The sequence below is a fragment of the Carlito syrichta genome, unplaced genomic scaffold (assembly GCF_000164805.1).
Source record: "Carlito syrichta isolate Samal-C Ts95f unplaced genomic scaffold, Tarsius_syrichta-2.0.1 Scaffold302526, whole genome shotgun sequence".
Lineage (NCBI taxonomy): Eukaryota > Metazoa > Chordata > Mammalia > Primates > Tarsiidae > Carlito > Carlito syrichta.
In genome coordinates, this window is record NW_007246622.1 from 181983 (window position 1) to 206211 (window position 24229).

Here is a 24229-nt window from a genome sequence, read left to right on the forward strand (position 1 = left end):
GTCTCTGCTTCACTGAGTGGAAGATACTCTTCTTTCGCATTCACAAGTTTACCCAACCCTTTCCTTGAATATAATCTTGTTAGAAACTCATTGATTTGTTATGCTCTTACAATCCTTTCCAGACAATCTCTTGCTGTGAGAGAAATGTGGAGCTCTCTACTGCCTTGAGTGCCATAATATGCTTTAGACTATTCTCGGAGACAGCCTTCTGAGAATCAGCACTGATTACATATTCAAGGAAAAAGATTCTTTGAGAGCCTTGGCAAAATAATGTAATTTTATTAGAAACCAACCTTGTGTTTTGCTGAATTTTCTGTGTTACTTTCATATGTTTCAAGTACATAGCCTCCTGCATTTGTGTTTAGGCAGAAGTCAGTCAAGGTCAGGGAAGGTATGCTGCCACATGGGTGGAGAACTTCAGTGCCTGAGATGGTACCTGGTGGCAGCCCTTGTCTCTTAGGAGTCCTGGTCGCTGGCTCATGGCTTCTGATGGATCGTAGACAGGACCTGGGTGAGTGGCTGAGGATACTTATGAGTGGTCCTCTTATCAAATACACTGGGACTGGGATCCATCAAAAAGCTTATTGTCACCAAATGAGTGATAATAGCAATCCAAAGCTTGTCTATTTTATAACTCTACCACATATGAATCAACTTTATAGAAAAGATCTGGGCCTCTGTTCCTTTTTTGAACATAGGAAGATGGACTATAGTGATATGATTTTTGGCCCAAGCACAAGTTTCCCCTTAATCTTCATGGCTTGCTGTGTCCTCTCGGGCCATACCTTGGTGGTATGGATGGTTGACTGCAGTTGACTGACTTTTGTGTAAAGTACATTCCAAAGTTAGATGGGGTTTCAGTTTTTCAAAATAATCATCCTACATGAGGACACAAAAAGTTTCCATTTTTATTGTGGCTTCATGACATCTACTGTGCTCACCCTATATTAGAAAGTGCCCCATAAAAAAAAAATCTCCTGGCTGAGCATGGTGGCTCATGCCTATAATACTAGCACTTCGGGAAGCCAAGGCAGGATGATTACTTGAGCTTAGGAGCTCAAGACCATCCTGGGCAACATAGTGAGACCTCATATCCCCCGAGAGTGTAAGAAATTAGATGGGAATGGTGGCGCACAGCTGTAGTCTCAGCTTCTCAGGAAGCTGAGGTAGAAGGATTACCTGAACCCGGGAGGCCAGGGCTGTGGTGAGTTGTAATCACACCACTGCACTCACTCAAATCTGGGTGACAGAGTGAGACACCGACTCAAAAAAATAAAAAATAAATTAACTACACTGCTGTTTCTCTCAAGTCACGTTCTTCATCTCCTTTTTCCCCCCATTGAACTGATCACAATATACCACTATAAAACTTAATTATTTATTATATTTAGGGTCTATCGTTTGTTTCTCTCTCCATCTAGAACAAATGCTGAAATCTTTGTTTTGTTCCTTGAAATAACCTAAACACTGAGTACATATGTAGTAAAGTATCAGTGATGAATGAATGAATGCTTTTTTAAAAAATCAAACTTGGTTCAAGTCTGATTAAAAAGAAATTTACATAGCTGGCTTGAGAACTAGATGAATATTCTTTAAAAGTTTTGCTGTTCTCAACATTTGAAATAGATAGGGATAGTCTAAAAACTGTCCATGCCTTACCTTGAAAACCATTTTTAAAATTGGCTCCATTTGGTAAGAGACCTGGAGTGTATTCACTGTAGCCACCTACGTAAAACTCACTGAAGACATTGAGACCAACCAGTCTTCCCGGGCCGATGACGGATTTATTTTTATGATCATCTACCTTCAAAAGGAAAAAATATTTAAATTCTATTTAAAAAGGCATTAATTCCCTAGAGTTAACTGTTAAGATACTCTTTTGTTGTTTCCCATTAACTTGGCATGAACATTTTACAAAGACCTGAATTTTGAAGAAATAAAAAACACGATTTCATTCGATTCTCTGCTTCTCTGCTGGTGTCTGTTACCATGGATATATTAATACAGCAGTCATGACTTTGCATTTCAATAAAAATCACAGGTCTTCCAAGATTGAGTTGACTTCCTGCTGGCTCCCTCCCTTCTGCTGGGCCCTCTTTCTTATTCATTCACAGTACCACCAGAACCATTTATCAAAACATAGAAATTAACATGGTACCCAACCTCCCTTTTTAGGGTGCTCTGTAGCTCTTTGGATAAAAATCTAGTCTTTGTACCATGACATGTAAGCCCTTTGACAATGCAGACCTTGTCTACTTCTAGCCACATTCCTTGTTCCCCAGTTCCCCACCTGAAAACCACACTGACCTCTTCACTGACCTCACACTGGCCACTGATCTTTTTTCTAACTCCTATTTAAATGTGTGCTCAGGCAACACCTTTTCTAGGAAGAGTTTCCTGAACTCCCTCTCTCATCCTTGCTTATTCTCACCCTACTTAGTTAGGATCACCCCTCTAGTCCCCTATCTGGTGTGACAGTCTGTGGACTTTGCCAATGTGGCCTGTTTGCCTCAGTGCCTTAGCATGATCTAACAACCTTCCAGTGCTTGGTGGGTCTGATGAAGGGGTGAATTTACCTTTAGCCAGCCCTCTCGGAAGGATCTTCCCAGACGGACGGTGTGGATTCCAAGGCTCAGGTCAAGGGGCTCACTCCTGATTCTCGCTACACCAGATCCCAGGTTATATGTGTAGACTACCCTGCCGGTGAGCAGACCCACTGCCAGGAAGTCATCACCATCCAAACCTGGAATGAGAAGACACATGGGAACTCAGGAGTCCATCCAGGTGCGTTTGACTGGCTGGCTCATTCTGCATGGATTGGTGTAGACATGTAACCTCTTGTTGGAACTCATGCATGTGTGCAAGTGGCTGTCACTATTCCCACCCTTAGAACTGGTCTGGGAACTATAAGTTTATTTCTTTGACTCTACGAGGGTTCTGCCAACCCAGGGAATGATCAACGACCAACTAAAGAGTTGAACGGGATTAAAATCTTCTTTTGACTGTGTGAAATTCAGTGTGCCTTTATAACAAGGAAAATTTTACAATGGAGAAGAACAGCTCTGCTAGTTGCCCAGACTCAAAAGGCTGAGATGACCTCGCATCAGCTCTGAAGTTTCATTTGTGATATGAGAAGAGTATAAGACAATTTATTCCTATGATTACTCAGAGTATGTTATCGTTGTTCTACTGCAAAAGCTCTTAACTGTGCCCCATAACTAGTTACAGGTGGTTTGTTTCTGTGTTCCCTATTCTCTCTCCTCCTATTAGTTCAGGTCATCTGTGTTCCAGGACCCAGAGACCCAGGGACAGCTTGTGGAGGACCATGGGAAAGGGGAATGTTGGGGAGAGACCCAGTGTTCGTCAGTAGGGGAAAGTCCTGGCAGTAGGCATGGCGGGATTAGGAAGTTCTGGGATGATCAGTGGGTGTAGAGCTCTTGTCCATTCACAGGAGAAAGGGACCCAAATACGCAGCCCAATTTCTGAAACGTGTGCTTGTGGGTGCAGTAAAAGAAGACCTCAATATGAAGTTGGCAGACAGGAAACTGAGGCAAAGACTCTTGCTAACATGAAGAATATAAGGACCCCCTCTAGAGGTCTGGTCGTATGGGAAAAGCAGGGGTGAGTCCTTGGACATGGATGAAATGTATTATTACATGGATGCAATATGTGAATATGCACAGCTTCTCCTTCTGCACGTGTAAGGGTGAGGCTTTGTCAGCTGACTTGGCTCTATTGTGTGTTCCATCAGGGTAACAGAGAGAAAGGCCTGCAGGAATGGGCTTTCAGATAGTGCTGAGGGAGGAGGTCTTCCTAAGGTGGCAGACAGAAAAATGATTTAGAGATGCGTGAACACAGGCTCTGAGCTGGGCTACTTCTGAAACCTCTCTGGGGTGAGTCTTATCTGCAGCCACGGTTGGGAGCAACTGCATTGCGCGACCTACCATTGACCAAGTACGTCGGGAACTGGGAGCAAGTCCCCATGAACTGCATGTTCTCATTTATAAAGTAGGACCTAAACACTACACATGGGCATATAAGATGGGAACAACAGACACTGGGGACTCCTAGAGGGGGGATGAGGGAGGGGGCAGGGGTTGAAAGACCACCTATCATTCGCCATTTGAGTGCTGGGCTCAGTAGAAGCCCCAACCTCACCATCACGCAATACACCCATGTAATAAACCCACAGAGGTACTCCTTGAATTTAAAAAAGAAATAAAGCAGATGGGATGAGGAGGAGGGTGAGAAAAGGTAAAAGGAAGTGACTTTTGAGTTGGTTTCTGAGCCAACCCAGAAAATGGCAGGCAAGAACGTTGGACAGAGCCAAGAGGGGAGGGCCGGAAGAGCACTGTTTAAAGCAGAGGGAGTAACACTGTAGCAGCTGCAAGGGGCAGAGAAGGAAGTGGCCACCCAAAGAACTACCGGCCGGGCCTACCTGACACGTGGTGTCTGTGGCAGGAAAGGAAGCAGAAAAGCAGAAAGGGCTGTCTCATCAAGGGCCTAGTGCGCCACAATGACGATTTAAATAATTAACCAGCACTCCCAGGAACTGTGAGAGGGTTTCGAATGAGAGGACTGTATGAAATCCGGGTGCTAGAAGAATCTCATAGTCATGAGGAGGATAGAATTTGGAGGCCGACGAGGAGCCTCACTGAAGGGCATTCAAGGGGCTCAGAAGAGGAAAGATTGAGGTTCAAATAAATCAAGATAGTGACAGCGGGGACAGAAAAAAAGGGGGGGAGGTTGTGATTTCTGTGTGATTTGAAAGGACAGACCAATGTGGATGACGAGGAAGGAGTTGGGCTGATACTGCAGAACTGGCTTGCAGCCTCAGGCAGTCCAGAGTCAGCCACAGGGTGAGGGGCCTGGGACTGGAGCCATCTGGGGAAAGTCGACAACTTCAGCTTGGAGACTCCCCTGCTTCAGATGGGTCCCAGAGCACAGGCACAGGGGAACCAGGAGCCCCTCAGTCACCAAGATGATGACAGCAGCCAGCTCACTGCCGTGGGCCCGCAGGTTGCCTTCCTTTTCCCCCTTGTTCCTTCTTCACTGGGTTTTCCCCAAGTCGACCAGTGAAAGAAGAGCACTGGACTACCAGGCCCAGGGCCTGGACAGTGAACAGTATTTCAGGGACTTGGAATTGCTCTAGGGTGGTGTTTTCCAAACCTGGAAGGTTATTTCAATCATTCAGGGAGTGTCAAAAATATAGATTCGTGAACCATCTTATGCCACCAGCATGAGATGAGGATTTTTTTTTGAGTCAGGGTATCACTTTGTTACCCAGGCTGGAATGCAGTGGCAGGATCGTGGTTCACTGTGCCTCCGGCCTCCTGGGCTCAGGCAATCCTTCCACCTCAGCCTCCAGAGTAGTTGGGACTATAGACATGCACCACCATGCCTGGCTACCTTTTTGATTTTTTTTGTGTGGAGATGAGTTCTGGCTATGTTGTGCAGGCTGCTTTCGAACTCCTGGGCTCAAGTGATCCTCTAGTCTCAGCTTCCCAAGTACTTGGAGTGTGCCACTATGCCTGACTAATTTTTTGATTTTTTTTTTGTGGGGATGACGTTTCGCTATGTGGTCAAGGGTGGTCTTGAACTCCGAATCCCAAGCAATCCTCCCTTCTTGGCCTCCCAAAGGACTGAGATTACAGGTGTGAGCCACCGCACCCTGCACGAGCATCTTTGAAGCTCGATCCTGAAACTGTTTCCGGGCAGGTTCCCCAGCTGTTTCTGAACAAGGCCCGACTGGCATGTCATGCCAACAGGATTGCCACGGGAGCTTCACACTCCAAGAGACTCTGCTGCTTGGCTTGATGCTCTGCTGTCCCTGTTTTGACATTCTTCATATATTTATCTTTGTTGAAAGTGATGTCCGTGGGACAAATATGAATGGGAAGACAGGAGACACGCACACACTTCAGGCGTATTTGCTGTTTCAAACGTCGGGTTTGGGAAGCGCAGGGGAACAGAGTTCCCATAATCCTGGGAGTTCAGTGATCAAAAAAAGGAGAGCAAGGTTTTGCATAAGTTGTTTAACTAGGGCTGGTGGGAGGCTGGGGGCATGACAACCCCAAGAGGCTGGACCTTCCACTTGGGCTCAAACTTGCTTCATATACAGAAGGAAGGGAGTGGTGGTCCAGGAATTATGGGTCATCAAGGGACTTTTTTGTGTCTCCCTTTCTTCTGTACCTCCTGTGTTAGCAAATCAGTTTCATGGAAAATGAGGACAGAGTAGGAAAGAGGGAGAGAGGGAAACCTCTTGTTTCTTTTCTTCTTGGCTCTTCCTTACTCATCAGCAGCCAACGGTAGAGACCTTTGACAGAATGCATGCACACCAAGTGAAATAAACACAGTTCACTTAATTTGTGCAGCGTCTCCAGTGTTGCATTAAGAAGTACATATGTGGCCGGGCACAGTGGCTCATGCCTGTAATCCTAGCACTCTGGGAGGCTGAGGCGAGAGGATTGCCTGAGTTCAGGAATTCGAGACTGGCCTGAGCAACATGGCAAGCCCTTGTTTCTACAATAAATAAAAAAAAATCAACCAGGCATGGTGGCGCATTCCTGTGGTTCCAACTACTTGGAAGGCTGAGGAGGAAGGATCTCCTGAGCCCAGCAGGTCAAGGTCGACAGTGGCTGTGAGCATGTTACTGCACTCCAGCCTGGGTGACAGAGTGAGACTCTTACTCAAACAAACAAACAAACAAACAAACAAACAAAATACATATGCATGCACGGGCTTTGAAATACCAGTTGTGTGATTTTGGTGAATCCACATGTGAGTTAAATACTTTTCTAATTGCATTTTAAGCTGGCATTGCACAAGATAAAAGTGAATGGTAAAACTCACAATACTAACTCATATTTTAATTTTTCTTATCTTAAAGTGACATAAATAGCTAATAAAGGACACCATAAACAGTTGAGAGATCACCAAAGATGGAAAAATGCTTTCTATTTTATTATCTGTGATGGCATTTCCCTGTTTTTGAACTAAAGATTGCGCATTTTCGTTTTGCAATGCCCCAACCCCCATTATGTAGCCATCCCCCCTTTGGCGACCTCACTAAGAAAACCAGGAAAGAAGAGAGGAAAGAAAACAAGATAGACCCAAGTGGGTGAGGTTGCCTTACAGGTGGAGGAGATATTGAAGCCTGCCAGGATGAGACACCCATCTGGGGGTGTGTAGGGCGGGACTGCAGCAAACATGCGCCTCTATACCAAGGCTTCAAGGTGTGGGGGCCTGCACCTGAGACAGTCTGAATCCAGAGCCATGTGGCAGTCCCTCTCCCACCATCAGCACCACCTTCTGGGTGCTTCTCTCTGAGGAATACGGAGGTGCATAATATCCTTAAGATTTTTCTAAGGTTGAAGGAGATATAAGTCAGCACAGCGCTGACTTCGACAAAGTAGGGGCTCAGTAAATGCATATTTCTTTTCCCTTCCCTGTCACCATGGCAGGACCTTACCTTAGGCCGAACCATTTTCTTTCTCTGCCTTATGAATACAAAGTCTGGGATGCATCTCCTCCCAGCTAACCTTTAGGGTTGGAGTCAGCAGCACATAGCCCTAATTGCTTCAGGGAATTACTTTCATCCAACTACATATTTTTGGGGAAAATCAACCACAGAGGTGAAGTGAAATGACTCGAAGGCGTGGTTTGTTACATGGAAAATACATCAGTTTATACATCTTATGTCACTTTCCTGAAATTTCTTGTAGTGGGAATTTTTTGGCTTAACCACGTGTAATAATGTAAGCCATGACCACTTCAAACAACCACCAATGCTATAAAAGAATTTCATCTTCAAATTCAGTGTTCTATTAGGACGTCATCCTATGAGTAGCTTTGGGAAATATATGGGCAATTTATAATTTAGCAATGGTCAATTCACAAAGCAACAGGTGGTATCCTACATCTGTATGAGTTAGAGATGTTTAGCAATTGGCATAGAGTTTTCCGTGAAAAGAATTGGAACTAACCTCATTTGGTATGCAGAACACAAACCCACAGTGAATCTTAATGAAACCAGGCTTAGGAAGATTTTCCGACAAGGCAAGGGCTACTTGTTGGATATTACTTCAGAGCTGGTGCTAAGAAGAAAGGATTTGGAGAGGTTACGCCAGGGGTAAGGAGGGGAAGACAGAAACAAGGGGAAATGACTCTATATGCAGAGCAGTTGGTCTAGGGAGTGAATAGAAATCCTTTTAGGATGCACAGAAAACAAGCAAACTTGGTTTCTCTTTGGCTACAAAGAAAAGTCCTAACTCAACTCCACAGACACTGTGAAGAAGAAAGTCTTGCCGTGGGTGGGTAGTGGCCAGCCATGCTTAGCATTCTACTGACAACTTGAAATGTCGGTGAGAGGATGTCTCGTGGGAAAGAAGACGGGATGCCAAGTCAGAACAGCATCTGGCCTCATCACAGAATGAGAACATTAAGGAAAACAAGGTCTTAGTCTGGATGAAGAAGGGGATAGTGGCATTGCTAGAAACGGGGATGGTGATAAAAATAGAAACATTGGACATTCTGGAAGAAAGGACAGAAGAGGTGAATATAGGGTGTTGTGCTATTCTAAACCATTTCAGATGGGTTTTAAAAGCACGTGTGAAGCCGTGCTCAGTGGCTCAGCCTGTAATCCCGCGCCTTTGGGAGGCTGAGGTGAGTGGATTGCCTGAGCCTGCGGGTTTGAGACCCGCCTGGGCAGTGAGACCTCATCTCTACAATAAATCAAAAAATCAGCCGGCCGTGGTAGCGCATGCCTGTAATTCCAGCTACTCAGAAGGCTGAGGTGGAAGGATCACCGGAGCCCAGGAGACGAGGCTGCGGTGCCTGGGAGCGGCCACTGCACTCCAGTCTGGGCGAACGAGTGAGACTGCAACTCAAAAAAAACCCCAAAAAAACAAACACATGTGACTGAGTGGTGGGCGGTGGTGTTAGTTATGGATTCTAAACATATGCAACTTTGGGAGGAAACAGAAAACAAAATGTTTGTGTCACAAGCATATGATTATAGTTATCCTTGTATTTTATTTCCTGAATTACTTAGAAGTGTTTACAGGATTTTTTGTTTGTTTGTGGTTTAATTTAACGTAATTTAATTTAATTTTTGAGTCAGGGTCTCACTCTGTTGCCCAGGCTAGAGTGCAGTGGCACAATCATGGCTCACCACAGCCTTGACCTCCTGGGCTCGGGTGATCTTCCTGCCTCAGCCTCCTGAGTAGCTGGCACTACAGGCACCCTCCACCACACTCAGCTGATTTTTAAATTTTTTTTTATAGAGGTGAAGTCTTTCCATGTTGTTCAGGCTGCTCTTGAACACCTGGGCTCAAGTGATCCTTCTGTCTCAGCCTCACAAAGTGCTGGGATTATAGGCGTGAATCATTGCACCCATCTTGTAGTTTGATTTTAAATCTAAAGTTTTTACTATTTATGCCAGTGGTTTTCCAACCCAGCTGAAACTTGTTGGCCTAGCCTCTGATTTAATTTGTGCATATGAACAGGAAGGGGAACTCTATTATATAGGAAGGAGGAAAGCAATAAAAGATTTCAGAGAGGAAACCCAGGTGAAATTGTGCAAGTCAGCTTGACCCTAAGGAAGAAGAAAGTGACATAACAAAGAGAGAAAACTGTCTGAACTATGCAGCAACCCTGTCTGTCTTAGAGTGATCATGATGGAATTCTTATGAGGAAAAAGGCCATGCAAACCAAGTAACAATAATTAGAGGCAGTCTAATTAATTCTTCCTGAAGGAAGGCCTGGACAAGAGTACCTAATGGCTTGAGCCATGGATTCATGAGTGAACCCTCAGAAAGAAGCCCAAGAATCATGTGTAAAAGAATGACTCAAGCCCGTGTGCTGTAGAGACTTTCTCAGTGCACCTGTTCTGCTGTGGTTCCCACCGACTTCAGTCACACTTGATTTACAGTTTCTTGATTTACAGCACAATCCCTCCTAGGGATGTCGGGACTATGAAACACTTGTATAGACGTTCTATGAAGTCCATGTGCATGGGCACCCACTAATTAAGCCAAAGGTTAATATTGCAACTTTTGACATCATAGAAACATGGCAGCTCTCATATAGCTAATTCAATAGTCTTTTAATTCCAATAGATTACATTTTCTACAGTTTCTCATTTAGAAAAAAGATTTAATAGTAAAGAAAGAATAGATGTACTTTATTATTTCTTAAAACTGTTCTTCCAATATGGTAGAATACTATCCTTTATTCAAATGTATTCCTCTAACTGGGATGATGCATGTTGCAAAGTTCAGCAGAGTTCCAATTGAACAAGGATGCACGTGCTTCATTGGGGCCTCTTGGATCATTTAGCATTGGCAGTTCACTTCCTCTCCTTTCGAAAAATATGATGATGAAAACAGCTTATCAGATTGTCTCCAGCAATAATTTTAAGTGTTTTAAGACATCTTTCCAAGTGGATTCAGGAATTCCAAGTGATGGGGAATTTTTCCTTCTCTTCTTCCTTTTCTGCCAGGTGCAAGAGAAGATGTGAGAGAAGCACAGATATGAGGCTGAGACTCTTCTGTTGTATGAACATTGGTAAAGGCTTTTGGATGCTGAAGACAGTTCCCATCTGAAGGGGCCTTTTGTGCAGATACTTGGTGTCCACATTTGATTATAGTTCTAGGACTTACACAGTTTTTTGATTTCTGAAAGAAGAAAACTACCTTTTGACCAAATATACGTCCATATTACAGTGCAGTAATATTGACATAGAGATGCCAAGATGGACCTAACTGAACTTCAGTTGACTGTTCAACTGGCTAGGAGGGGGTGTATTCAGTTTTCGGGAAGAAAGTATATGCAATATGAATGAAAAATTAGATAAGTGTGAAAACTTTTAGGAAAATAATAGAAAAGGAGCTTATGGAATTAGAATAAAAACTAAAGTGATACAAATAAAAAATATGTTTAGGTTGATGTGTGAGAAACAAGACCCAAAGGACTAGAAGTCTTACCTACCAGAAGATCATATATTGAGTAGCATAGGATTCTAGACACTTGAGCTGTTTTTTATCCCATATTCAGTGATAGTTTTTACTTTAGGGGGTACTAATTCAAATTAAGATGACTGGAGATTTTGGATAAATTTTGGGAGCACATAGCCTTTGGCTACCTAAAGATCTGTACAGATTCTGTTCCTAGGGACAAATTTTTAGCTTTCTGTTCTGTTGACATGAACATTAAACTGTGGATATTCCAGGAGTTTGAAAGCATTAGAACCTTGCACGGTCATGGCCATGATGTTTCTTTATTACCTCTGTGCACAATGATATCTGCCTGATGGTTTTAAATTATTGGAATGTAGGCAATGTAAATTGGTGACTTCTGTGGCCAAATCAAGATGGCACTCTGACTTCAAACTATGCCCCTGAACAGACAACATGGCAGGGTTGGTAGCCACCACAATCCCAATGCTGTGTTCAGAGAATATGAGACCATGATAAAATGCATTTCTTGGGGCTAGAGCTGGTCCATATTTTTATATCTCTTGAGTAAAAGGAGCCGAGTCTAGAGAAAGTGTCAAGTTTGCATCTCTCTTGCAGATGAGACCATGAAAAAAGGGATGTAAGCACAAATGTGTAGGCAAATTTGAATGCCTGCAAGGTGGACCCACATGTTCTTGCTGGAAGAACACAGTAAACATTGGATGTGTGGGCTCGTGGTTGATTGATGTGCACTTGGTCTCTTTTCTTTTTTTTTGTTTTTTGGGTGTTCCCTTATAAGATCAAGGTTACCCTCTTTGAACCATGCTTTTTAATTTTTATATTTTATTGGAATCTCATTCTGTTGCTCAGGCTGGAGTGCAGTGACAAGATCATAACTTACTGTAGCCTCCAACTCCTAGACTCAGGGATCTTCTTGCCTCAACCTCCCGAGTACCTGAGACTACAGGCATGCACCACCATGCCTAGATAATTTTTAAATATTTTTTTGTAGAGTGAGGTCTCGCTATGTTGCCCAGGCTGGTCTTGAACTCCTGGACTCAAGTAATCCTTCCATCTTGGTCTCCCAAAGTGCTGGGATTATAGGCATGTGCCACTGCACCCGACCTGTACCATGCTTAAATGTACATTCCCTCTTAATATAAATTTGAAAAACGATGGGGAAGAATTTGCAAGGATCTGTGTACATTTGGCCCTTCTAGCAGTGCTTGAGCACTAGCCAAATGTGGCAGTTTTTGTGTTTCAGCCAGTAAAGTGACTAAACTTCTCTTAAAACTATCTGCAATTCAATTTAATAAGAGACAATTTTGACATTACAGTACAGTACATTTAATTCCATGAAAACTAAGATTTGATAGTCTGAGGGTGTCAGGAAGAACATTTTCACGACTTCTATCATCCTAATGTGAAGATAATGAGCATTTTTTTCTGTTATACAAAATAGAACATGAGCATGTGCTGTCAGCTTTGCTTATAAAGTGCATCTGTGCTGTGAGACTACAGGACGTGTCATATGAAGGACTGGACACAGCCTGTGCCTCCCCATTCGACATCCTCTTCCCACCTGGCCTGCATCGGGACTTACTGAGGAACAGGCTGAGACAATTGCTTTTGTGACATTACCCCCATTATTTTTCTTGTTCTGTTCTCGTAAATAACATTCATTTAATTAATTAATTTATTTATTTTGAGTCAGAGTCTCACTCTGTCACCCAGGCTGGAGTGCAGTGGCACAATCACAGCTCATTGCAGCCTCAACCTCCTGGGCTACAGGCACATGCCATCATGCCTAGCTAATGTTTTGTTTTGTTTTGTTTTGTTTGTGGAGATGAGGTCTCAATATGTTGCCAAGGTTAGCTGTGAACTCCTGAGCTCAAGCAATTCTCCTGCCTCAGCCCTTCCAAAGTGTTGAGATTACAGGTGTGAGCCACTATGCCTGACTTCATTTCATCTTTTTTTTTCACAGAGAAAACATCAAACTATACTTATGCACTCTTGTGTTTGTTACAGTTAATGAGTAAAGGTTTGAGATTCAAAAGAAATTATCTGACATAAAATATGAGGTAACCACTCATAACTGCCACAGCCTAGAAGATTGACTTGCTGGCGACAGATAGAAAGCTACGCATACAAAGTGCTTAGGCACATAGATTACATTTCCAAGAAGTCAAGTAAACTTTTTTATTTTTATTTTTTAGAGACAGGGTCTTGCTCTGTCACCCAGGCTGGAGTGCTGTGGTGCAATCATAGCTCACTGCAACATCAAACTCCTGGGCTCAAGCAATCCTCCTACTTGGTCTCCCAAAGTGCTCAAATTTCAGGCATGCATATTCACACCTGGATAATTCTAAACATTTTAAGAAATCATTGAAATATGTCTTTTTAATCCAAGCCATACTTGAGATTTTAACAATGATATAAACAGTGGTGCATGTCTCCCCTTCCCCTTCATTTAGAGCCTAACTTCTTCACTTCAGTCAAGATCGATCCATGCCTACACTGCATTATTTGCTGACCAAGATAGCCTCCATCTACCAAGAGTCTTTCAGTTAGTGAAAAAAATCAATAAACATGGAATTATGGATTTCTTACATTGTACCCAGCATGGGAATGATACTGTAGGGGATATAAAAGAAACTGAAAGCATGGTTTGCCTTACAGAAATTCAACATTAACCTTGCTGAGGGACAAGATTAAGATTATAAAATTATTGCTATTCTAATTTTATTTTTTTCTTTTTGAGTCAGGGTCTCACTCTGTCACCTAGGCTGGAGTGCAGTTGCACAATCATGGCTCATTGCAGCCTTGACCTCCTGGGCTCAGGCGATTCTTCTGCCTCAGCCTCCCAAGTAGCTGGAGCTACAGACATTTGCCACAACACCCAGCTAATTTTTGGGATATTTTGTGGAGATGAAGTTTCATTATGTTGTCCAGGCTGGTCTTGAACTCCTGGGCTCAAGGAGTTTTCCCGTCTTAATTTTCCAAAGTGTTGGGATTACAGGCATGAGCCCGTGCCTGACCTAATGTTTTTTGATCTATGGAAATGGTAGCTTTGTGTGATTTCAGGTAGTGACTGTGAGTGACAAAACAGTATATCATTAGTATCACATTATGGGATAAAAACACAAGCGCTAGGCAGACTTAGTGTAGGTAGGATGGAAGGAGATCCCAGTGTATCAGAGAACTCTGTGTGAATGGGTGGACCCTGGGAGAGGTGAGGAGGACCTGGAAGGTATTTAAGCCTGGTGGGACCTGTGAGGGATTGGGTGGAGTACCAGATATCAGGAGGAATGTGCTGGCTGCTCATGCACTGTTTACAGTGGTGCAGCTAGGCCAGGCTAGAGAGAACCTGCCTGTAGGTACCAGCCAGGCTGTGGTAGCCCATCTACACTAACTGTAGATGATGGATCAAGATGGTCAGGAAAGGGTAAGAAGCACCCTCAAGGAGCATGCTCCCTGACTGTCCCAGTTTGATGAGATTTCTACTGACCTTTGTCTTTTCTATTCTGTATGTACATGGCTTGGCATCCAATGTTATTTAGCACCAGATACGTGTTAGACATTGTGTGCCAGACATGGCCCATGCCCTCTGGTTTAGTATTGTGTATTAGCAAAACCTGAAGTTCGTGTTTTGCTTTTCTGAATTGGCTGTAATCATCGGGGAGGTACTGCATCAAGGATCATGGATTTTTACCCATTCTTTCAAAAATTGTCGAGTGTTTATATGTGACAGCTATTGTTGATATAAAGAAGAAAGCAAAGGTTCTGGTTCTCCAGACAGTTTTAGTAACGTAGGATAATTGTTACTTGTGAACTGCAGTGATATTAATTCTTATGGTTTTCTAGAAGTGTTAAAGACTGGAGAGAAGGATTGTATTTTGATTGGAGGCCCAGAGGGTGGACATATTTTGGAGACCCAAAAAGGAAGCATGGGTAGCTCAGGAAGGTGGAACATCTGCACAAAAGCTCTGAGCAAAAGAGATGCCCAATGCCCATATGCATTAATATTGCTGAGTGGAGGGTGGGAAGAAGGAAAAAGAGGCTGTGCAAATGGGTAAGGCTGGAGAAACATCTTTTCATGATGGGCTTAGGTGGAGTGATGTGAGAAAGCATGTGGGCTAGGCAAGATGTGCTTGGATGGACATGTTCAGACAACCCACTGCAACAAAAGAAGAGAAGGAGGTAGGATGTGACTGAGTAGGGAGCCTGGAAAAGAGGTTATAGATGAGGATAGAAAGACAGAGAAAAACTAAAAAGTAACTGGGAGGTAAAAGGAATTGATTTTAGCATTTGATAGGATGTGGGGGATAAAATGGAGAAAGGACAGGGACCTTGTCTACCTTGTTCATAAATCCTTCTCCAGCACCTAGAAGAAGCCCTCATCTAGGTGCTTGATAAATATTTGCCAAAGTGAAAAAAGGGGCTATTGTTGGAGGGATCCAAGATGGCCACCAGGAGCAGCAGACCAGCACCTTTCTCACTGAGCAAGGCAAAGAGTAGGGACCCAGTTATCAATAGACAGAGACACCCCAATACTTTTGGATGGATGAAGCACCCTACACCCAGCAAAGGGCTCTTTGAATGCATAGAGACCAGAAAGAAACAGCAGACATGGGAAATCTGAGTGCCCTGTCCCCCACTGCTTGCCAGGCTTGCCCAAGAACCAAAGTCCTGCCTGGAGAATGAGAGTTGGTGACTGATTCTAAAATGCTTAGGGTCAGTTCACCTCCTCTAAGCCATGCACGAGTCATCAGTCACACATGGGAGGTGTCCTGGTCAGGGCACAGCAGTGGGCAACTGGAATACAAGTGGAATGGGGAAAAAAAAAAACCCTCATGTCCAGTCAGCTGCTGTGAGCACAACTTCTACCAGCAGAGCCTAGCAGCCAGCTCCCAGGCAGGGAAAGCCCACCTGCAGAGTGAACCTTGCTGGCACCTGCTGCCAACCACTGATGTCCGTCTTCCCAGCCAAATGAGAAAGAATAAACTCAAAGTCCTGCATGCCTACAGGGTGGATTCCCCACTCCACCCCTTCTCCCAGGGCAGGGAACTTGCAATTTTTCAAGAACAGAGTGCAAACTTGAACACAGAAGAATGACATGAAAGACACCTGAAGGCTTTCTTGGTGGGAAGGCTTCTGGGCTGCAAACTTCAGATTGCAGATTGGGGGAGCCATCCCCCCACCTACTCTACACAGAGTGCTAGCAGCAGGGGCTGAAACTAACCTGACTAGATTAACAGCAGGAGAAAAATATCTACAAGAGAAAAATCTGATATTGAGTGGAGCAAATAGCAGAAGTGAATGCCTCACCCTCTGTCATTGAGTGACCTATACTGAACCACAGAAAGGGCCCTAGAGTAGAGGGTCATTGACTAGCTTCAGAGCAATTAAACCAAAGTGAAAATACAGAGGTGGAAGAGAGGCCTGTCATAAATGAGAAAAAAAATCAACAAAAATATATAGGCAATTTTCAGAGTACTAAAGAGACAGCACACTAAAAAGTAGCTATCAGAGCAAAAATAATGGAAACCTTCCAGAATGACCTGTCCCAGATGACACTCACAGAAATTAAAGAATGGATGACTAAAATGAACAGAGAGAACTGAGAGAAACTAGAAGTGAAACTCATCAAAGTCATACAGGAAGCAAAAGCAGACTTGGCCAATTTCAGAAAAGCCCATTCTGAAATCATGAAAATGAAGGACTTCATCCAGGAAATTAAACACATAGTAACAAGCACGGGGAACAGGATCAACCAGGCAGAGGAAAGAATCTTAAAGCTTGAAGACCAAAATATGGAATTAACCCAGTCTATCAAAAACATAGAAAAAAAGCTCAAAAAGAAGAAGCAAGACCTCCAAGAGATGTGGGACTATGTCAAGAAGCCAAAGCTATGTCTGATTGGTATCCCTGAAGCAGAGAGAGAAAATGAGAACACCATGGAATAAGTATACCATGACATCATCCAAAAAACTTTCCACATCTCACTACAGAGGTGACCATTCAAGCACAAGATATTCAGAGGACTACCACAAGGTATCACATAAAAAGAACAAGCTCAAGACACATAGTCTCCACAAAGTAAGCATGAAATAAGAAATCCTAAAGGCAGAAAGAGAGCAAGGTCAGACCACCTACTGGGGAAGACCCATCAGAATCGCTCCAGACTTACCTGCAGAAACACTACAAGCCAGAAGGAACTGTAGTCCAATTTGTAACATTCTTAAAGATAAGCAATTTTAGCTAAGAATTTCCTACCCTGCCAAGCTAAGCTTCATCAGCAATGGAGAACTAAAGTCCTTCCTAGACATTTAATTCCTAAGAGTACATGCTGCCTCCAGACCAGCCCTTCAGAAGATGCCTAAGAAGGTGCTGAATACATTTTTTAAAAAAGAAGAAGAACCATATCCATCACAAAATTACAGAAAAGCACAAAGTAACAGCATACAGAGCACTCACAAAAGGGAAAATGCACACATATATAAATACAAAAGTAAAAGGGAAGCAAGCAACCTTTTAAAGGCGCTGTGACAGAGATAAACTCTCACGTTTCAGTAATCAATTTGAATGTGAATGAACTAAATGTACCACTGAAGAGACATAAAGTGACAGACTGGATAAAGCAGCAGGATACAACAGTCTGCTGCCTCCAGGAAACCCATCTCACTGCAAAGGACACCCACAGGTTCAAAATTGAGGGATGGAAAATGGTCTTTCAGGCAAATGGAAAACAGAAGACTGCAGGGGTAGCTCTTCTGATATCAGACAAAGCAGACTTCAAACTATCAAAAGTTAAAAAGAACATGGAAGGGTACTACATATTAATAAAGGCTCAACCCACCAGGAGAGATTAAGAAATATCCCTCTCAGACCTCCTCAAACTAACAAGCTGCTCCAAAGCTAAAGAAATCATTAAGAGAGTGGGGAGACAGCCCACAGACTGGGAAAAAATATTTGCCAACTGTATATCTGATAAGGGCTTAAAATCTAGGATCTACAGAGAACTCAAACATGCTGAACAGAAAAAAACAAACAGCCCGTTACAAAGTGGACAAAAGATATGAATGGACACTTCTCAAAAGAAGACATGCAAGCAGCCAACAGATATATGAAAAAATGCCCAGCCTCACTAGTCATCAGAGAAATGCAAATTAAACCCACACTCAGATCCCACCTAACTCCAGTCAGGATGGCCAACATCAATAACTCAAAAACAACAGGTGCTGGAGAGGATGTAGGTGGGAGTGTAAACTAGTACAACCTCTATGGAAAACAGTTTGGTGATTCCTAAAAGATTTCAAAATTGACCTTTCATATGACCCCACAATCTCCCTACTGGGAATATACCTGGAGTGTCTCAAATCACTCTATGAAAAAGATACCTGCACATGCATGTTTATTTCAGCATGTTCACAGCAGCAAAAACATAGAACCAACTGTGCTGCCCATTGAAAGAGGACTGGATAAAAAAATGTACATATACACATTGGAATATTATGCAGTCATAAAGAAGAACAAAATTATGAACTTTGGAGCAACTTTGATGGACTTAGAGTCTATAATACTGAGTGCTATATCACAGAAACAAAGAACTGAGTACCACATATTTCACTCATAAGCAGACCTTGAACAGTTATCATAATACTATAAGAAAAAGATTGGCAGTAGTGGGAAACTGCTGGTGGGGTGGGGTGGGGGGCAGAATTAGCAGTAGTGGGAATCTGTGGGGGAGGAATCACCTCATCAACAAGGGTACCTGCATAATGAATGTTTGTATACCTAACCCTGAATGTCTTTTAAAAAAAATCCCTCTTAAATATATATGCACCCAACACAGGAACACCAGGTTTTATAAAGCAAGTACTAAGTAAGAGGACATAAACTCTCACCCAATCATAGTTGGAGACATAAAGTACCCCACTAACAGCTTTGGATAAATCATTGACGCAAAAAACAATAACAAGGAGATCTAGAAACTCAACCTGGCAATCAATCAAATAGATTTAATAGATATCTACAAAACACTCTAGTCAACATTTATAGAGTATACACTCTACTCATGGAATATATTCTAAGATCAATTACATTCTTGGACATAAATCAAGCATGAACAAATTTCAAAAGATCAAAATAATACCATGCATCTTCTGAGATCACAGTGGAATAAAAATAAATATTGCCATAACAAGAGCCCCTCAAAACACACAACAGCATGGACAGTAAACATGCTGCTAAATGACTTCTTGGTCAACATGAAAATCAAGACAGAAATAAAAAGATTCCTGGAAACAAATGAAAACAAAACACATCTTATCAAACCTCTGAGATGCCAAGAAAGCAGTGTTAAGAGGAAAATTGCATGCACACCTCAAGAAAGCAGAATAATCAAATGTAAACAGCCTAACATCACACCTAAAAGAGCTGAAAAGGCATCATCAAAATCCTAACTTCAGCAGAAGACTCTAGATAACCAAGATAAAATCACAATTGCAGGACACGGAAGACAAAAATATCATAGAAAAGATCAACAAGACAAAAAGCTGGTTCTTTGAAAGGATAAATAAAATTGATGGACCCTGGCCAGACTGACAAATAAAAGGGAGAAAGTCCAAATAAACACAGTTTGAAACACAAAAGGCGATGCCACAACTGACCCTGAAGAAATTCAAAAGATTATCAAAGGTACTATGAACACCTGTATGCAAATAAACTAGAAAACCTAAAGAAAACAGAGGATTTTCTGACATAATACAACTTCCCAAGGTTGAAACAAGAAGAAATTAAAACTCTAAACAGATCAATAACAATCCAGGAAATTGATTCAGTTATAAGAAATCTCAATGCCAAAAATGCCCCATACCAGATGGTTTCTAGCTGAATTTGACAAAGCATACAAGGAGAAGCTGATATCAATCTTTACTGAAAGTATTCCAGGCCATCAAGAGTGATGGAATTCTCCACAACTCATTTTATGTAACTAACATCATTCTGATACACAAACCTGGCAAAGACCCAACAAGGAAAGAGAATTACAGGCCAATCTCCTTAATTAACATAGACACAAAATTCTCAACAAGATGCTAGTAAGTCACATCTCAAGGATCTTCAAACATGACTAGGTAGACTTCATCACTGGGATGTAGGACTGGTTCAACATTCACAAGACCATAAACATAATTCAACACATTAACAGATGTAAAACCTAGAACCACATGATTATATAATTAGATTCAAAAAAGCATTTGACAAAATCCAGAATCCCTTCCTGATAAAAACCCTTAAGCACCTAGGCATAGAAGGAACATTCCTCAAAACAGTAAGAGTCATCTGTGATAAACCCACAGCCAACATTTTGTTCAAAGGGCAGAAGCTGGAAGCATTCCTGCTAAGAATGGGAACAAGACAGAGATGTCTACTCTCACCCCTCCTATTCAACATAGGGCTGGAAGTCCAAGCCAGAGCAATGAGGCAAGAGAAGGAAATCAGGGGCATCCAAAAAGAAAAAGAAGCTATCCATCTTTGTGGACGATATGACTCTATGCCTTGAAAACCCTAAGGAGTCTGTCAAAAGTCTCCTCACACTGATAAATGACTTTGGTAAAGTCTCAGGTTGCAAAATCAATGTGCAAAAGATTGCATTTCTATACACCAGTGACAAGTAGGTGGAAAGCTAAATAAAAAGCACAATCCCATTTACTATAGCCACAAAAAACCAAAAAACAAATCAAATGCCTTGGCATCAATCTAACCAGAGAAGTGAAAGAGTTTTACAATGGAAACTACAAAGCACTGTTCAAAGAAATCAAAGGTGACACAAACAAATGAAAAAACACTCTATGGTCATGGATTGGAAGAATCAGTATTGTCAAGATATCCATCCTACCCAAGGTGAACTACAGATTCAATGCAATACCCATCAAATTACCAGTATCGTTTTTCTCAGACCTGGAAACAATACAAAAATTCACATGGAAACAAACAAACAAAAAAGGCTTGAATAGCCGAAACAATCTTCATCAAAAGGAACAAAGTGAGAGTTATCACACTTCCAGACTTGAAACTGTATTACAAGTCTACAGTAATCAAAACAGCCTGGTACTAGTAATGGAATAGGCATATATAGGTCAGTGAAACAGGACAGAGATTTCGGAAGCAAAAACACGGCCTCTCAACCAACTTATCTTCTACAAAGCCACCAATAACAAACAACGGGGAAAGGAGACTATATTTAGCAAATGGTGCTGGGAAAACTGGCTGACCACAGGCAGAAGAATGAAACTGGATACCTACATATCACCGTATAAAAAAATCAACACGAAATGGATCAAACACCTAAATTTAAAGCCTCAAACTATAAGAATCCTAGAAGAAAAAGTAGGAAACACCCTTGTGCACATCAGAGTAGGCAATGAATTCTTGACTAAGTCCCTAAAAACAAACGCCATAAAAGCTGAGATAGACAACTGGGACCTCATCAAGCTGAAAAACTTTTGCACAGCAAAAGAAACCATCAAGGGATTAAAGAGACAACCCACAGAATGGGGAAAAAATTGGAAATTATGCATCCAGCAAAGGTCTAACATGCAGGATCTACAAGGAACTTAAATGAAGTGAAGGGGTTGGGGGGGGACTCCATTAAAAAGTGGGCAGAGGACATAAACAGACACTTCTCAAAAGGTGACATACAAGTAGCCACAGACAAATGAAAGACTGGTTAACCTCACTAATCATCAGAGAAATAAGAATCAAAATTACAATGAGATACCACCTAACTCCGGGAAGGATGGCCATCATTGATAAATCCAAAAACAACGGACGTTGGTATGAGCGCAGAGAAAAGCGACTGCTTCTACACTGTTGGTGGAAGTGCAAGTTCGTAAACCTCTATGGACAGAAGTGTGGCGATTCCTAAAAGAACTAAAAATTGACCTTCCATACAATCCAGCAATCCCTCTCCTGGGAGAACACTTGGCGTAACATCAATCGTTCTACAGAAAAGACACCTGCCTACGCATGTTTACTGCTGCACAATTCACAATAGCAAAAACATGGAACTAACCCTACAGTCCCTCATAAGTGGAGTGGATAAAGAAAATGTGGTACATATACTTGATGGAGTATTATGCAGCCATACAAAAGAACAAAGTCATGGCCTTCACAGCAAGTTGATGGAGTTGGAGGCCACCATCCTAAGTGATCTATCACAGAAACAAAGAATGGAGTACCGCAGGTGCTCACTCATAGGTGGGCCTTGAACATTGGTCACGTTAGCACAACGGAGGGATTGGCAGTTGTTGGCCACTGCTAGGGGAGGGAGGGAGGGAGGGCGAAGGGTAGGGGGTACGTGACAACACAAAGGATACCTGATCCACTACTGGGTCAGCCAACGTCAGTTAGAAGCCTGAAATTCACCTACATGGAGCCGACTTTTGTAGTTAATCCTCACTTGTACCCTGCATCTCCATAACAAAAAATTGTGAAAAAAAAAACACACAAAAAAACGGAGAAATTCCTAGGACCCTCGGGATTCTGGCTGAAGTTGAGTGTTGGTGCCAGTTGCCAAACAGAAGGGAGACAGGTGGGAGGTGACATGCTCATCTGTAGATCCCTGTGGACCCAGAGCTAGTTTCTAGAAAAGCCAGGCTACAGGACACATGTGATGAGAAAGTGGAGGGTGGAAAGGAAGAGAAGGGAAAAAGGAAATGCCAAATATGACCACAGGCATGTAAGAAGAGGGCCAGGTTAGGTCAAAGCCACAAGTTAAGAGGGACATTTTCAAGTTGAGATGTTTGACAGGGTAATTTGTCCTGAGAGTCCAATGAGAATGAAATTTAGCAAAATTAGTATTCGGTTCTGGGAAACTCAGAGAGCATCTCACCGGGTACTGGGTCCTTGCCTTCTTATGTGGACATACCAGAAATTAGAGGCTGGCTTACATTTCAAGTCGTTGTAAAAACTCTGTGGCTTTGTGCATCTCTCTCTCACACTCTGTTTTATGTTGGGGTCTCACTCTGTCACCCAGGCTGGAGTGCAGTGGCACAACCATGGCTCACCATGACCTTGACCTCCTGGGCTCAGGTGATTGATTCTTCTGCCTCAGCCTCCTGAGTATCTGGGACGGTACTACAGGTACACACCACCATGTTCAGCTAATTTTTTGATTTTTTTTTTATGGTGGAGACAAAGTCTCACTATGTTGCCTAGACTGGTCTTGAACGCCTGTAAGCAATCCTCCTGCCTCGGCCTCCTAAAGTGCTGGGATTACAGGCATAAGCCACCGTGTCCAGCTGGCTTTGTGCATCTCTTAACCTGAGGGTGATAAAGGCATTATATGGTGTCGTGATTTCTGTAGTAGCAACCAATACTCAGGCCAGAGAGCAATAATACTAAACAATATCACCTAAATGTATATATAACACTGCTAAAAACACTCACGGGGATAATTTCTTCTATAGAATAGACTATTGTAAATTGTTTGGTTAATATTCATAATATGTTTTAAAAGAAGATATGTTTCTTTAATTTATAGCTTTATGCTATTTCAATTGATGACTCACCCCTACATGAGTTATTACAGGCAATAATTATATACATTCGTTCATTTCTGTATGTGGTCTAATCTAGCTGGTCCCGAGAGGTTTTTAGTAGTTTATCTCCCATATCAGTTGTATATTAAGCACCTAAACTATTTGATAAAATTATATTTTTTGATATAAGGAGGCCTTGTAATTAATGTTTTCACAAGCACCCTCATGTGATTCTAATATATGTGTGAAGAGGTACTGCTTAGAGAAACTCTGTCTCAAATAATCACACAATGAACGCATGTATTAAAACATCACATTGTAATCCATACATATGTATGATTATTGTGTGTCCATTGATAAAAAGCTCTATGGTGCCACCTGTATTTTTTTTAGCTGGTGTTCTTTCTCCCTCAGGTGGTGTAGTGTGGAACTGCATGTTGTAGATTTCTCATTTTTGGTGATTAGAAAATCAGACTTCACGATTTATCCACCTGTGATCTAGCCTGTATTTAACCATACTGTAAATCTACAAATGCAAACATAGAATTAACAATAATGTTCTTACATAAAAGTTGAGGACTAGAGAAGACCAGGAAATGTCACAAGTATGATTCCACAATTTAGAAATGCTGTGGCCAAAACATTGCTGTTGTGTGTGTGTGGCGTGTGTCTGTGTGTGTGTGTGTGTGTGTGTGTGTGTGTGTGTGTGTGTGTGTGTGTGTGTGTGTG

At 42.3% G+C, this 24229-nt stretch overlaps 1 protein-coding gene across 1 annotated transcript in view; it reads right to left on the bottom strand.

Moving 5' to 3' along the window:
- The window catches only part of LOC103259122 (protein eyes shut homolog), a 284238-nt gene that overhangs the window by 75482 nt on the left and 184527 nt on the right, over positions 1-24229 (bottom strand). The window contains exons 5-6 of the mRNA XM_008056788.2: positions 2577-2743; positions 1660-1804 (exon numbers count right to left, since the gene is read on the bottom strand). Of these exons, the coding sequence (XP_008054979.2) occupies positions 1660-1804; positions 2577-2743 (312 nt within the window). The remainder of the gene's footprint in view (positions 1-1659; positions 1805-2576; positions 2744-24229) is intronic.